This window comes from Borostomias antarcticus, assembly GCF_949987555.1.
Source record: "Borostomias antarcticus genome assembly, chromosome: 27".
In the NCBI taxonomy this organism is placed as follows: Eukaryota; Metazoa; Chordata; class Actinopteri; order Stomiiformes; family Stomiidae; genus Borostomias; species Borostomias antarcticus.
The window spans coordinates 43,081-58,929 of NC_140260.1; the positions used below are offsets into that span (position 1 = coordinate 43,081).

The 15,849-nt window shown below is 49.1% G+C and overlaps 1 protein-coding gene across 1 annotated transcript; it reads right to left on the minus strand.

Annotated features, from left to right (window-relative positions):
- Positions 1-988: 988 nt before the first annotated feature.
- LOC311326371 (polyadenylate-binding protein 1A) lies at positions 989-15,422 on the minus strand. The gene is made up of 14 exons (XM_084459261.1): positions 14,649-15,422; positions 11,987-12,180; positions 11,702-11,817; positions 11,195-11,334; positions 10,757-10,851; positions 10,413-10,646; positions 6,496-6,768; positions 6,187-6,277; positions 4,941-5,054; positions 3,976-4,118; positions 3,550-3,634; positions 3,138-3,268; positions 2,542-2,640; positions 989-1,369 (listed from the first exon to the last, which is right to left on the minus strand). The coding sequence occupies exons 1-13, from the start codon at positions 14,839-14,841 to the stop codon at positions 2,548-2,550; spliced, it is 1,902 nt and encodes a 633-aa protein (XP_084315387.1). The 5' UTR covers positions 14,842-15,422; the 3' UTR covers positions 989-1,369; positions 2,542-2,547.
- Positions 15,423-15,849: the final 427 nt, after the last annotated feature.

Genomic DNA, 15,849 nt, shown 5'->3' on the forward strand with positions numbered 1-15,849 from the left:
GATTCCCACTCCAACAGCCGTTCGTTTGCCATCACCATATTACTGGCGTTATCGTGCACACAAGCACCCACCTGCCCCAGTACGCCCCACTCCTCAGCAGCTGCTTTTAATTGGTCCGCTATGTTTTGTGCATTAATTGGTCCGCTATGTTTTGTGCATTAATTGGTCCGCTATGTTTTGTGCATTAATTGGTCCGCTATGTTTTGTGCATTAATTGGTCCGCTATGTTTTGTGCATTAATTGGTCCGCTATGTTTTGTGCATTAATTGGTCCGCTATGTTTTGTGCATTAATTGGTCCGCTATGTTTTGTGCATTAATTGGTCCGCTATGTTTTGTGCAATGTGTGCGTGTCTGTAGAACAGCGCTCTTCAAATCCCAGCTCTGAATGTAATGACAAGTGATGGTGACATGTGACTCGGTGGTGAGAGCTGTCCAAGAGTCTGTAGTAATTGCCACCTTGTCCACCTGTTGCAAATGACCTCGCAGTTCTGCTGCGCTCTCCTCGTACATCTTCTCCACTCTCACAGTTGTTTTCCGTGATGGTGGGTTGTAGTCTGGCTCCACAAAGGCCATGAGCTCCCTGAAGCCTTCCCCCTCCACTAAACTTAATGGGAGCATATCTCCAGTCACCATTTTAGTTATTAGAAGGCTTATCTTTTCCGTTCGTTTGGCGTCGCATCGTCGTGAGCCTAATTCATTGTTTCGTTGTGCTTTAACCGCATGTGGTTGAGCATTGAGCTGGTTTGCTTATGATAAGCAAGTTTAACATTGCAGATGACAGTTTTCCCCTTCTTTATCAAAGTATTTCCAAACTGTACTTTTACGAGCAGCAGACATGTTGTGACTGATGAGTAGCCTCACGCAGGTAGCCAGAAACACAGTGCGCAGGTGCATGAATAACTAAGCTTTTTTTTTTTCTCGTAGTGAAACAATTACTCGCCATGGTTACTCGTGCCCATCCCTACTGGACATAGAAAAAAAAATGCACAAAATGAACTAAGAGTTTTATTATAGCCAACATCTTTACAATCCAAATTACTTTTCAAAATGCTCAGCTATCGCCTCTGTACACATCAGTTAACATTCTGAGCAATGACAGACCAAAGCACATAAACTATGTAGGAATGTATTTCAGCATCACATTTTCCAACCTTCAATTTTCTAATTTTTCTATTTTTAAACAAACTTTTGTATTCTTATCAAGGTCTAGCTTGACTTTTACTAGACCTGGCAAAATCAATGTGTTTATTTTTTAAAGATATAAATTTATTCATTTTGCAATGTTTTCGGTGTTTTCAGTTTTTCGATGTTTAAACTTTTTTTTCAAACTTTTTCTTCGGTGAAGCAGGTTTCAATGATCTCCATAACCTGAAAGCAGAAAATCAGTCAATGATACACTAACAAAACAATACAACGAGGGGGCGACGCAATAATCACACCTTCCACCAAACAACCATGATCAAATATCACTAACAAAACAACACAACGAGGGGGGGGCGCAATAATCACACCTTCCACCAAACAACCATGATCAAATATCAATAAAAAGACCCACATTATCACCACTCAGTATCTACTGCTTAATAACATGCCACCGGCAGCTGAGGAGACACACCTGGTTTTAGACACTAGGGACCCACCTGGTTTTAGACACTAGGGACCCACCTGGTTTTAGACGCTAGGGACCCACCTGGTTTTAGAAACTAGGGACCCACCTGGTTTTAGACGCTAGGGACCCACCTGGTTTTAGACACTAGGAACCCACCTGGTTTTAGACATTAGGGACCCACCTAGTTTTAGACACTAAGGACACACCTGGTTTTAGACGCTAGGGACACACCTGGTTTTAGACACTAGGGACCCACCTGGTTTTAGACACTAGGGACCCACCTGGTTTTAGACACTAAGGACACACCTGGTTTTAGACACTAGGGACCCACCTGGTTTTAGACACTAGGGACCCACCTGGTTTTAGACGCTAGGGACCCACCTGGTTTTAGACGCTAGGGACCCACCTGGTTTTAGACGCTAGGGACACACCTGGTTTTAGACATTAGGGACACACCTGGTTTTAGACATTAGGGACACACCTGGTTTTAGAAACTAGGGACCCACCTGGTTTTAGAAACTAGGGACACACCTGGTTTTAGACGCTAGGGACACACCTGGTTTTAGACGCTAGGGACACACCTGGTTTTAGACATTAGGGACCCACCTGGTTTTAGAAACTAGGGACACACCTGGTTTTAGACGCTAGGGACACACCTGGTTTTAGACACTAGGGACCCACCTGGTTTTAGACATTAGGGACACACCTGGTTTTAGAAACTAGGGACACACCTGGTTTTAGAAACTAGGGACCCACCTGGTTTTAGACACTAGGGACCCACCTGGTTTTAGACACTAGGGACCCACCTGGTTTTAGACGCTAGGGACCCACCTGGTTTTAGACGCTAGGGACCCACCTGGTTTTAGACACTAGGGACCCACCTGGTTTTAGACGCTAGGGACCCACCTGGTTTTAGACGCTAGGGACCCACCTGGTTTTAGACGCTAGGGACTCCAGCGGGGTTGCTGGGGGATTTCTGTGCCGCCTCCTTAGCCTGGTGGGCCTGGAGCACAGCAACAGCCTCGTCAACCTGGAACAGAGGGAAGAGCCACGTCACACACGGCAGGAGCCCAACCCACACTCCAGCCCAACACACCCCAGGAGAGGCAGGGGAGGGGGAGGGGGCCGGCAGACCCGCCTCGGGGGGAAGTCAAAAGCAAGGCCCAAAAAAAGAGGGAAAAAGGAAATTAAAATAGTTGAGCGCCGGGTGAGAGCCTTCTCCTGACAAAGTAGAACACAACATGTGATGGAAGATGCCCCTGATGTTTATCTGCTGGGATGAGGCTCCCCCCACGTGAGGGAAGATGCCCCTGATGTTTATCTGCTGGGATGAGGCTCCCCCCACGTGATGGAAGATGCCCCTGATGTTTATCTGCTGGGATGAGGCTCCCCCCATGTGATGGAAGATGCCCCTGATGTTTATCTGCTGGGATGAGGCTCCCCCCATGTGAGGGAAGTTGCCCCTGATGTTTATCTGCTGGGATGAGGCTCCCCCCACGTGAGGGAGGCTCAGCGGAGGCCACTGACCTTGGACCGCAGCGACTCGGGGGACTCCAGCATGTGGAGAAGCTCGGAGTTGTCGATCTCCAGCAGCATGCCGGTGATCTTCCCAGCCAAGCTGGGGTGCATGTTCTGGATGAGGGGGAACAAACGCTCACCTGGAGGGGGGAGAGAACACCAGCAGTCAGAACCACAAATATAACCTATATAGAACCTGTAGAAACCGATATCCAGAAAGCCAGAACCAGAGATGCTGTTTCCATTGAGTATTTCTATAGCAACAGAGCTGGAACAAAGAACTTTGTTCTGACAGATTCTGACAGGATTTCAAGGCGACTTCCGAGGTGGAGTGAAACTGTGTCCTTTTCCCCGACTGTTGTGTTACTCGTAATAAACTGCTGAAGAGTGGCAGTTGAGCGGAGGGAGGCCTGATACTCACCCAGCATCTGCTTCTGTTCCTGAGGGGGAGCAGCGGCCAGCATGGAGGCGGTCAGGGGCTCCTGTCCCTGCACATGGACAGCCGGCTGCCGGGGAGACGCAGAGGACATCGACGTCAGTTGACTTTGCGCGCACAAAACGCTACGCTACCGACCGGGCTAAAGGGTGGCTCTGTAACATCCGCTTCAACCATGACTTCTTATGTCCTCTTTCGGACGAGCTGACGGTTAAAGCGGCAGTTCTGAATTTCCAATACCCACAGTAGTTTGTCATCAATCAATAGCCATCCTATGCCATGGGGAAGGGTACTTTGAAGGGGGTAAAGTCTATGCAATGAACTGAAGGGTACGGTTCAATTTCACCGGTTACGATGGCCGCCATACTGCAACATCTCTCCCTGCTGTGTGTGAGCGAGTGAGGCGCTCACCTGCTGCATGGCGACCTGTGGCTGCGTGGCCATATGCTGCTGGGGGTTGCGGACGCCGGCGGCGTACTTGTACTGGGGCATGGCGCGCACTGGGGCGGCGGCGGCGGCCGCGCTGGCAGGACGCTGGCCCAGGGCCTGGGTAGCTGAGCGGGAGGACCACACGCAGTCAGGACCAGACAACAGATAATACCCTCACCTATACACCCATTAAAGGACAATGCTCGTTTTTGACAACCTGGACCTTATTTACGACATATTATAAGACGTTTGACTCACCGAGATAACTTTGGTGTAATTCGGAGGCATGTAGAAGAAATCCATTTTCTGCCGCGAAACGGTTGTTTTCATCAATCTGTCTTGATGAATCGCTAGTTGTGCTTACATAGAGAGCATAGGCCTGTTGTGGTTTTTCACATGCCTCTGTAATATGATCTTTAGAAACGTCTTTGGAAACGAAATAGCTTCCCCACTTGCTCCAGCACGCATGCGCACAGCGTGCTGGAGCAACGATTGCGCGCTGTGCGCATGCGTGCTGGAGCAAGTGAGGAAGCTATTTCGTTTCCAAAGACGTTTCTAAAGATCATATTACAGAGGCATGTGAAAAACCACAACAGGCCTATGCTCTATGTAAGCACAACGACCGACCACCGCCATTACATGGATATACTGGCTCGGGCTGGATTTTAAATTTCTTCTACAGGCCTCCGAACTACACCAAAGTGATCTCGGTGAGTCAAACGTCTTATAATATGTCGTAAATAAGGTCCAGGTTGTCAAAAACGAGCATTGTCCTTTAAGACCACCGCTCACAACTTCTACCCAGAGCTTCCATTCCTGCATTGTACATGGTTCTCTGCGGAGGCAGAACCACAGCGCAGACTCTGTGGCGCCGGGCTGCCTGACGGGGGGACCCGTGGCGTGGTACTGACCCGTGGCGTGGTACTGACCCGTGGCGTGGTACTCACCCATGCGCTGCGCGGTGATCATGCGCGGCACCTGCGAGGTGGTGGGCCGCATGGCGTTGAAGGTCTGAGGGCGAGGGGCGGACGGACGCATGGCGTTGGGCATGTTCTGGAAGTCTGGAGGGCGGGGGAGAGAGACAGGTGAGACGGACTGACCCGGCGGAACACCTGACCGCCGCAGGGCCTTCTGGGAGCGGGGGGGCGTCAGTGTTGAAGCCTTCATTTGTCTCTAGGGTGGTTTAGGTTTGGATTACGTTGATCAATGTGTGGCAACCATCAACGTAATCCAATCCTCTGCCACCTTAGACACTAATCAGGGATTGTGACCTTCATGCATAGAATATATGATCATTATTAAGGAAACTGTTGAATAGGGGCTTATACCATACACAACTAAATAACTGCGGGAGCTGATGGCTCAAAACCAGACCTAAATTAGATACAGAGGTGCAAACCGATCACAGGTGAAAAGGGTGACAAACATACAAACTCATACATACACTGATCAAACAAATGACCTATTTTGGATTAAAAACGGCTATTTTCACCTAAAGGTGACAAGTCTGCACCCCTGTAGCTAATGAAGTAACGTTAGCCTACCCTCTGTCAAGTCGTCATGCACAGCTGTTGAATTAAATTTGTCGTCCTCTTATTCCAACTCCAAACTCCTTAAAATAATGTGAGCTAGATTATGTAGGCTGAGACGAATCCAATGATAATCCAATGATATCCACCTCTTGACATGTGGTCATTAGATCTGGTTTTGACTTTGACTAAACAAAAGTGAAAGCTAGATAAGCATGTTGATGTCACTGCCATCGACCAAAACCCAGTGGCCCTCCGCTGACCTTTACTGGTGGTCTGTGATACTACACTTGTGTGTATACATGGCTGATTCTGTTGTTGTTGTTATATATGCTTTTTAAATATTGAATATTAATAATATGCATAATATTTTTACTTACCTGTAGAGTTACAATGTAATGCGTTAAATGCATGTTATTCATGCACCACTCATATAAAGTTATTACACTGTACTGTAATGTACTGTACATTGCACGTTCATAAAAATAAAAGAAAAATTTAAATGCTGCGGTATCGTGATACTACTTGGTATCGTGATACTTTGGCTGGTATAGTATGGGTCAAATATTGGTATCGTGACAACACTACAAGGTCACACAATACATTCACAACAATACAATCCCTCTCCTCTAACTGCACTCTGAAAGGTGAGGGAGCTACTCACGCTGTGGTCGCACGCCCTGTGTGGCCCATCGGGGGCTGGGTCGGAGCTGAGCCAGCTGGTTGGCCGAGTAGTAAGCAGCGCGGTTCTGGGCCTGAGGGAGAACCAGGAGCACAGTTGAGACTCTGGACTGATCCAGCCTGACCCTCAGGTACATGTCCTCGCCCCCCACCCTCCTCCCCAGCGCTGTGTTGCTGGATATGTCCCCCCCACACCCCCTACTACTACTTTAGATAGATCATTTGACAGCACTACCAACAAGGAAGCTATAACTAGTCTGTGTGTGACTCTCTGGCTCGGAGCTCCTCTCACCGGTGGGATGGCGGCCATGAAGTACCCGGAGGGAGGGGCAGGCTGGTAGGGGTTGATGACGGGGTTGGGCACGGCGCGGACGGTGGCCATGCGCTGCATGTACTGGTTGGTGAGGTGAGCCTGGCGCTCCTCCTTGCGCTGGGCCAGCGCCACGTACAGCGGCTTGGTGGCCACGATCCGCCCGTTCATTTCCGTCACGGCCTTGGTGGCCTCCTCGGGGGACGAGAAGCAGACGAACCCGAAGCCCTTGCTGCGGCCACCCTCCATCATCACCTAGAGGAAGACAACAAAACAACGCTGGTGAGGGAGAGAGTAGAGAGAGAGAGAGAAGAGAGAAGGGCACCTTGGCGCTGGTGAGGGAGAGAGTAGAGAGAGAGAGGAGGGCACCTTGGCGCTGGAGAGAGAGTAGAGAGAGAGAGGAGGGGGCACCTTGGCGCTGGAGAGAGAGTAGAGAGAGAGAGGAGGGGGCACCTTGGCGCTGGAGAGAGTAGAGAGAGAGAGGAGGGCACCTTGGCGCTGGTGAGGGAGAGAGTAGAGAGAGAGAGGAGGGCACCTTGGCGCTGGTGAGGGAGAGAGTAGAGAGAGAGGAGGGCAACTTGGCGCTGGTGAGGGAGAGAGTAGAGAGAGAGAGAAGAGGGCACCTTGGCGCTGGTGATGGAGAGAGTAGAGAGAGAGAGTAGAGAGAGAGAGGAGGGCACCTTGGCGCTGGAGAGAGTAGAGAGAGAGGAGGGCACCTTGGCGCTGGTGAGGGAGAGAGTAGAGAGAGAGAGGAGGGCACCTTGGCGCTGGTGAGGGAGAGAGTAGAGAGAGAGTAGAGAGAGAGTAGAGAGAGAGTAGAGAGAGAGAGTAGAGAGAGAGAGGAGGGCACCTTGGCGCTGGTGAGGGAGAGAGTAGAGAGAGAGTAGAGAGAGTAGAGAGAGAGTAGAGAGAGAGTAGAGAGAGAGAGTAGAGAGAGAGAGTAGAGAGAGAGAGGAGGGCACCGTGGCGCTGGTGAGGGAGAGAGTAGAGAGAGAGAGTAGAGAGAGAGAGGAGGGCACCTTGGCGCTGGTGAGGGAGAGAGTAGAGAGAGAGAGAGTAGAGAGAGAGAGAGTAGAGAGAGAGAGTAGAGAGAGAGAGAGAGTAGAGAGAGAGAGAGTAGAGAGAGAGAGAGGAGCACCTTGGCGCTGGTGAGGGAGAGAGTAGAGAGAGAGAGAGAGAGTAGAGAGAGAGAGGAGGGGGCACCTTGGCGCTGGAGAGAGTAGAGAGAGAGGAGGGCACCTTGGCGCTGGTGAGGGAGAGAGTAGAGAGAGAGAGTAGAGAGAGAGAGTAGAGAGAGAGAGTAGAGAGAGAGAGTAGAGAGAGAGTAGAGAGAGAGAGTAGAGAGAGAGAGTAGAGAGAGAGAGGAGGGCACCGTGGCGCTGGTGAGGGAGAGAGTAGAGAGAGAGTAGAGAGAGTAGAGAGAGAGTAGAGAGAGAGTAGAGAGAGAGTAGAGAGAGAGAGTAGAGAGAGAGAGGAGGGCACCGTGGCGCTGGTGAGGGAGAGAGTAGAGAGAGAGAGTAGAGAGAGAGAGGAGGGCACCTTGGCGCTGGTGAGGGAGAGAGTAGAGAGAGAGAGAGTAGAGAGAGAGAGAGTAGAGAGAGAGAGTAGAGAGAGAGAGAGAGTAGAGAGAGAGAGAGTAGAGAGAGAGAGAGGAGCACCTTGGCGCTGGTGAGGGAGAGAGTAGAGAGAGAGAGAGTAGAGAGAGAGAGAGTAGAGAGAGAGAGTAGAGAGAGAGAGAGAGTAGAGAGAGAGAGAGTAGAGAGAGAGAGAGGAGCACCTTGGCGCTGGTGAGGGAGAGAGTAGAGAGAGAGAGAGAGAGTAGAGAGAGAGAGGAGGGGGCACCTTGGCGCTGGAGAGAGTAGAGAGAGAGGAGGGCACCTTGGCGCTGGTGAGGGAGAGAGTAGAGAGAGAGAGTAGAGAGAGAGAGTAGAGAGAGAGAGTAGAGAGAGAGAGTAGAGAGAGAGTAGAGAGAGAGAGTAGAGAGAGAGAGTAGAGAGAGAGAGGAGGGCACCGTGGCGCTGGTGAGGGAGAGAGTAGAGAGAGAGTAGAGAGAGTAGAGAGAGAGTAGAGAGAGAGTAGAGAGAGAGAGTAGAGAGAGAGAGTAGAGAGAGAGAGTAGAGAGAGAGAGGAGGGCACCGTGGCGCTGGTGAGGGAGAGAGTAGAGAGAGAGAGTAGAGAGAGAGAGTAGAGAGAGAGAGTAGAGAGAGAGTAGAGAGAGAGAGTAGAGAGAGAGAGTAGAGAGAGAGAGTAGAGAGAGAGAGTAGAGAGAGAGTAGAGAGAGAGAGTAGAGAGAGAGTAGAGAGAGAGTAGAGAGAGAGAGTAGAGAGAGAGAGTAGAGAGAGAGTAGAGAGAGAGAGTAGAGAGAGAGTAGAGAGAGAGAGGAGAGAGAGAGAGGAGGGCACCTTGGCGCTGGTGAGGGAGAGAGTAGAGAGAGAGAGTAGAGAGAGAGAGTAGAGAGAGAGAGTAGAGAGAGAGTAGAGAGAGAGTAGAGAGAGAGAGGAGAGAGAGAGAGGAGAGAGAGAGAGGAGGGCACCTTGGCGCTGGTGAGGGAGAGAGTAGAGAGAGAGAGGAGAGAGAGAGTAGAGAGAGAGAGTAGAGAGAGAGAGGAGGGCACCGTGGCGCTGGTGAGGGAGAGAGTAGAGAGAGAGAGTAGAGAGAGAGAGGAGGGCACCTTGGCGCTGGTGAGGGAGAGAGTAGAGAGAGAGAGAGTAGAGAGAGAGAGAGTAGAGAGAGAGAGTAGAGAGAGAGAGAGAGTAGAGAGAGAGAGAGTAGAGAGAGAGAGAGGAGCACCTTGGCGCTGGTGAGGGAGAGAGTAGAGAGAGAGAGAGAGAGTAGAGAGAGAGAGGAGGGGGCACCTTGGCGCTGGAGAGAGTAGAGAGAGAGGAGGGCACCTTGGCGCTGGTGAGGGAGAGAGTAGAGAGAGAGAGTAGAGAGAGAGAGTAGAGAGAGAGAGTAGAGAGAGAGTAGAGAGAGAGAGTAGAGAGAGAGAGTAGAGAGAGAGAGTAGAGAGAGAGAGTAGAGAGAGAGTAGAGAGAGAGAGTAGAGAGAGAGTAGAGAGAGAGTAGAGAGAGAGAGTAGAGAGAGAGAGTAGAGAGAGAGTAGAGAGAGAGAGTAGAGAGAGAGTAGAGAGAGAGAGGAGAGAGAGAGAGGAGGGCACCTTGGCGCTGGTGAGGGAGAGAGTAGAGAGAGAGAGTAGAGAGAGAGAGTAGAGAGAGAGAGTAGAGAGAGAGTAGAGAGAGAGTAGAGAGAGAGAGGAGAGAGAGAGAGGAGAGAGAGAGAGGAGGGCACCTTGGCGCTGGTGAGGGAGAGAGTAGAGAGAGAGAGTAGAGAGAGAGGAGGGCACCTTGGCGCTGGTGAGGGAGAGAGTAGAGAGAGAGAGTAGAGAGAGAGAGGAGGGCACCTTGGCGCTGGTGAGGGAGAGTAGAGAGAGAGTAGAGAGAGAGAGAGAGTAGAGAGTAGAGAGAGAGAGGAGGGAACCTTGGCGCTGGTGAGGGAGAGAGTAGAGAGAGAGAGTAGAGAGAGAGAGAGTAGAGAGTAGAGAGAGAGAGGAGGGAACCTTGGCGCTGGTGAGGGAGAGTAGAGAGAGAGAGTAGAGAGAGAGAGTAGAGAGAGAGAGAGTAGAGAGAGAGAGTAGAGAGAGAGGAGGGAACCTTGGCGCTGGTGAGGGAGAGAGTAGAGAGAGAGAGAGTAGAGAGAGAGAGTAGAGAGAGAGAGTAGAGAGAGAGAGAAGAGAGAGAGAGGAGGGAACCTTGGCGCTGGTGAGGGAGAGAGTAGAGAGAGAGAGAGTAGAGAGAGAGAGAGTAGAGAGTAGAGAGAGAGAGGAGGGAACCTTGGCGCTGGTGAGGGAGAGTAGAGAGAGAGAGAGTAGAGAGAGAGAGTAGAGAGAGAGAGGAGGGCACCTTGGCGCTGGTGATGGTGCCGAAGGGAGTGAACTCCTTGCGGAGCCGCTCGTCATCGAGGCCGTCGTCGAGGTTCTTCACGTAAAGGTTCACCCCCTGGTAACGGGTCATACGGTCCTGCTTCATCTGTTCGAACTTGCGCTTGAGCTCATTCTGACGCTCGCCCTTCTTCTGGGCGCGGCCCACATACACCTGCCGACCGTTCAGCTCCTTCCCGTTCATGTCATCGACAGCCTGGGTGGAAGGACAGTCAGAGCGCACACACTCAGGTGAGACCCCGTCTTCAGTCAGATGAGATGCTGACCCGCTAGATGGAGGTGACTGCATAATAGAGTGCCGCTGACCTTCTGTGCGTCCTCGTGCCTCTCAAAACTGACAAAGCCAAAGCCCTTGGATTTCCCACTGTCGTCGGTCATCACACGGATGCTAAGGGCAGGACCTAAAACACACACGCACGCACACGTAAATACACACACACACACGCATACGTAAATACACACACACACACGGCCAGGATCCCTCCATTAGATCTGTGTAATGGCCACACTGTTGTCCACAGACAGATGTTGTCCCTTCTACCCAATGCTTAACACTCCCACTGACCCAATGCTTAACACTCCCACTGACCCAATGCTTAACACTCCCACTGACCCAATGCTTAACACTCCCACTGACCCAATGCTTAACACTCCCACTGACCCAATGCTTAACACTCCCACTGATTCTCTAATAGCGGGGCAGCACGGACAAACTGGTGTGGCTGGTGGTGGCGCCGAGCTCACCGTATTTGTTGAACATCTCTCTCAATTTCTCGTCATCCATGTCTTCTCCAAAGTTCTTAATATAGACGTTGGTGAACTCCCTGGCACGAGCTCCGAGCTCAGCCTCGCGTTCTTTGCGGGACTTGAAGCGGCCCACAAACCTATGGTATGGGATTGAGTAAAGGTAAGTTAGTAAGAACTCCAGTTAGTACCGCAGAGGTCTTTATTTACAAAGGGGGCTGGGGGGATTTCTCCCTCAGAGGGCGAACCTCAGGTAAGCCATGGTACCAAATACATATTACACATAAACATGACAGGATGTGTGTGTTAGACAAAGTCATGGGAAACATTGGTTTTCATTTGAAGCTTGTTAACGTTTGTGTTAATCACACCTTAGTTGAAACTAACCCCACTACGACTGAATTAGTAGGATGCAGTAAAAATAAAAATCAACACTGGTCTCTGTCAAACTAATTCCATCCAAACTGTGGAGGGAGAGAGAAGGTAGACAAATGACATCACACTTACACTTTTCTGTCATTGAGCAACATGCCGTTCATTTTCTCAATGGCTCTCTCGGCGGCCTCCTGGGTCTCAAAGTGTACAAAGCCGTAGCCCTTTGAGCCATTCTCGTCACAAACCACCTTGGGGAAAGGACATTTGTGAGCACAAACCATGCAAGTCGGGAGATCGGTCCATCCAAACTCAACCTGTTTGGCAACTGGTACTAAAGAAGTTGGTATAGCATGCTTTGGCGCAATTACACAAAGTGACATTGCGCACACTCAAAAAACAGGTCAATCTTGTCCTTACCTTGCAGGATAAAATGTTCCCGAAGGCAGAGAATGTGTCGTAGAGGGCCTTGTTGTCGATGGATTTGTCCAGATTCTTGATGAAGATGTTACCCACACCGCTTTTCCTCAGAGAGGGGTCCCTCTGTGACCACATTATACGGAGTGGTCTTCCCTTTATGACGTCAAAGTTCATAGTGTCCAGAGCACGCTCAGCTGAAAAATAGAGGCAACTATCAATAACAACCAAGAAATCATTTCCTGGACTTCTAACAGCCACAGAGAGCGAACACATTTCACTGATCATTGTCCTAGTATGTGACAACAAATCGTTGAGATTAGCCTAGTGGGCGCAGCCTCTCAAGCCCTTCATCTCGCGTATAGCATTTGTAACAAGTTGTTGGTGATAATTCAAATAACTGCAGCTCGCCCCGGAGGAGCTAACTCGCCCCGGAGGAGCTAACTTGCCCCGGAGGGAGCTAACTTGCCCCGGAGGAGCTAACTTGCCCCGGAGGGAGCTAACTCGCCCCGGAGGGAGCTAACTCGCCCCGGAGGAGCTAACTTGCCCCGGAGGGAGCTAACTCGCCCCGGAGGAGCTAACTCGCCCCGGAGGGAGCTAACTCGCCCCGGAGGAGCTAACTCGCCCCGGAGGGAGCAGCTCGCCCCGGAGATAGCTAACTCGCCCCGGAGGAGCTAACTCGCCCCGGAGGAGCTAACTCGCCCCGGAGGGAGCAGCTCGCCCCGGAGGAGCTAACTCGCCCCGGAGGGAGCTAACTCGCCCCGGAGGGAGCTAACTCGCCCCGGAGGAGCTAACTCGCCCCGGAAGAGCTAACTCGCCCCGGAGGGAGCAGCTCGCCCCGGAGGGAGCTAACTCGCCCCGGAGGGAGCAGCTCGCCCCGGAGGAGCTAACTCGCCCCGGAGGAGCTAACTCGCCCCGGAGGAGCTAACTCGCCCCGGAGGGAGCTAACTCGCCCCGGAGGGAGCTAACTCGCCCCGGAGGGAGCAGCTCACCCCGGAGGAGCTAACTCGCCCCGGAGGAGCTAACCTAACTGTCATCACCCAACATGGCTGCAAATCACCAAACGGTTCTTTAACGTTAAGCTTAAACCCTCACCGATCTGACCCTAAATGGATCGAATGATTTGTTATCTATGACACGTTTATAAACGGTGAAACACACCGTTAGAACCGCCGTGTTGGCTGACTTAAATCATCTTATGCGGCATGAATAAACCGTTGAGGGTCACTAATGGTGCGTTCGTTTGTGGTCGGAGGTGGCAAGTCGCAAGTGGCAAAATACCTACCTCCGACCTGTGTGCATTCGAGCTATATACCATTATATCACAGTTACCTAGTTATATCTATATACCATTATATCAGTTACCTAGTTATATCTATATACCATTATATCAGTTACCTAGTTATATCTATATACCATTATATCAGTTACCTAGTTATATCTATATACCATTATATCACAGTTACCTAGTTATATCTATATACCATTATATCACAGTTACCTAGTTATATCTATATACCATTATATCACAGTTACCTAGTTATATCTATATACCATTATATCACAGTTACCTGGTTATATCTATATACCATTATATCACAGTTACCTAGTTATATCTATATACCATTATATCACAGTTACCTAGTTATATCTATATACCATTATATCAGTTACCTAGTTATATCTATATACCATTATATCACAGTTACCTAGTTATATCTATATACCATTATATCACATTTACCTAGTTATATCTATATACCATTATATCACAGTTACCTAGTTATATCTATATACCATTATATCAGTTACCTAGTTATATCTATATACCATTATATCACAGTTACCTAGTTATATCTATATACCATTATATCACAGTTACCTAGTTATATCTATATACCATTATATCACAGTTACCTAGTTATATCTATATACCATTATATCACAGTTACCTAGTTATATATATATACCATTATATCACAGTTACCTAGTTATATCTATATACCATTATATCACAGTTACCTAGTTATATCTATATACCATTATATCACAGTTCCCTAGTTATATCTATATACCATTATATCACAGTTACCTAGTTATATCTATATACCATTATATCACAGTTACCTAGTTATATCTATATACCATTATATCACAGTTACCTAGTTATATCTATATACCATTATATCAGTTACCTAGTTATATCTATATACCATTATATCACAGTTACCTAGTTATATCTATATACCATTATATCACAGTTACCTAGTTATATCTATATACCATTATATCAGTTACCTAGTTATATCTATATACCATTATATCACAGTTACCTAGTTATATCTATATACCATTATATCACAGTTACCTAGTTATATCTATATACCATTATATCACAGTTACCTAGTTATATCTATATACCATTATATCACAGTTACCTAGTTATATCTATATACCATTATATCACAGTTACCTAGTTATATCTAGTGCATTCGAGCAACTGGGGGCTGAGAAACATATCCGAATTTGCGACGAGGAAGTGCGAGTTCATGCGGTGTTTTATTTAAACATAGTAGCAAGTCGCAATGTGCACCTCCCAGTTCTAAACGAACGCACCCTAAGCTATCGTTAGCTAGCTCCGGTCTAACCTCAGGACATGTCTCACCGTCAGCGGGCTGCTGGAAGTTCACGTAGGCGTATCCCAGGGACCTGCGGGTGATCATGTCCCTGCACACCCGGATGGACAGGATGGGCCCGGCCGGGCTGAACTTCTCGTAGAGCATGGCCTCGGTCACGTCCTGGTGCAGGTCCCCCACGTACAGCGAGGCCATGGGGTAGCTGGGCGCGCTGGGGTTCATGGTGCTGGGGGCTGGAGGGCTACAGCACGACGAGGAGGAGAAATACACCAAGAATAAAGCCTTTACTAACTAAAACACGCCCCGGGTCTAACGCAATGTCCTTGGTTTAGTGTCTCCTCAGGGTTTGGAGGTAATGTGTGGAACCCAGCAGCGTGGGCAGAGCTAGCTAGTCCTGGTTCACTAGCTCAACCTCATGTGGGTCCACTCCACACCAGCTCGTCCTGAACACAGGACCTGGGTTATCTCACAGCCAGGTAGCAAGCTTACGTGACAACACCAAATTAAATATCGACAAATGTAATAAAAACGTGCTAATGACTACAGCATTGGCTGGCTAACGGTGGCTAATCACCCCACGCTTCCCAAGATGTCGGCTGATGCTAGCTAAGCTAACTGGTTAGCACTATCGGCCTCTTCCCTTGCGTCTTGGTTCACGTTGGTTTGGAAAATCAAAATCCTGCTTCACCGATTTCCTTTTTTCTTACAAAAATAATGTTTCTGTTAATAGTCTATCCTTTGATGTTTCTCATCATAATAAAACGTGTGCCGAGACTAGCTCCGGTGCACACACTACGCAGACGAATAACCGGGAGGGGATGTCACGTGGGTGGAACCCGAGTCGACCCCCCCTGACGTCACGCCGCTCCACGTTCACGACGTCACATTCCATTGGGCCAGTCCATTTTTGATCCAGATCTAAACGTTCTGGTAACAATACACTATTTTCTGCATTTCACATCATCATTGCTTTTATGGTAACTTAAGTGTTTTACAGTAGTTGGTGGTATACTTTTTTAACGATTTAAAGCCAAAGACTTAAGTGCTTTAATTATGATTGAAGTGGAATCAGGGCTACTAGCCTGATAAGATACTCAGGGCTACTAAGCTACTATCCTGATGCTCATACAACTGATAATGTCGCTGGGGCTACAAGGAACATGAGTTGGAGTTTATTTAATTCATGCTCAGTTTATGTCATTCATGGGGGGAGGTTTATTGACATTTGCA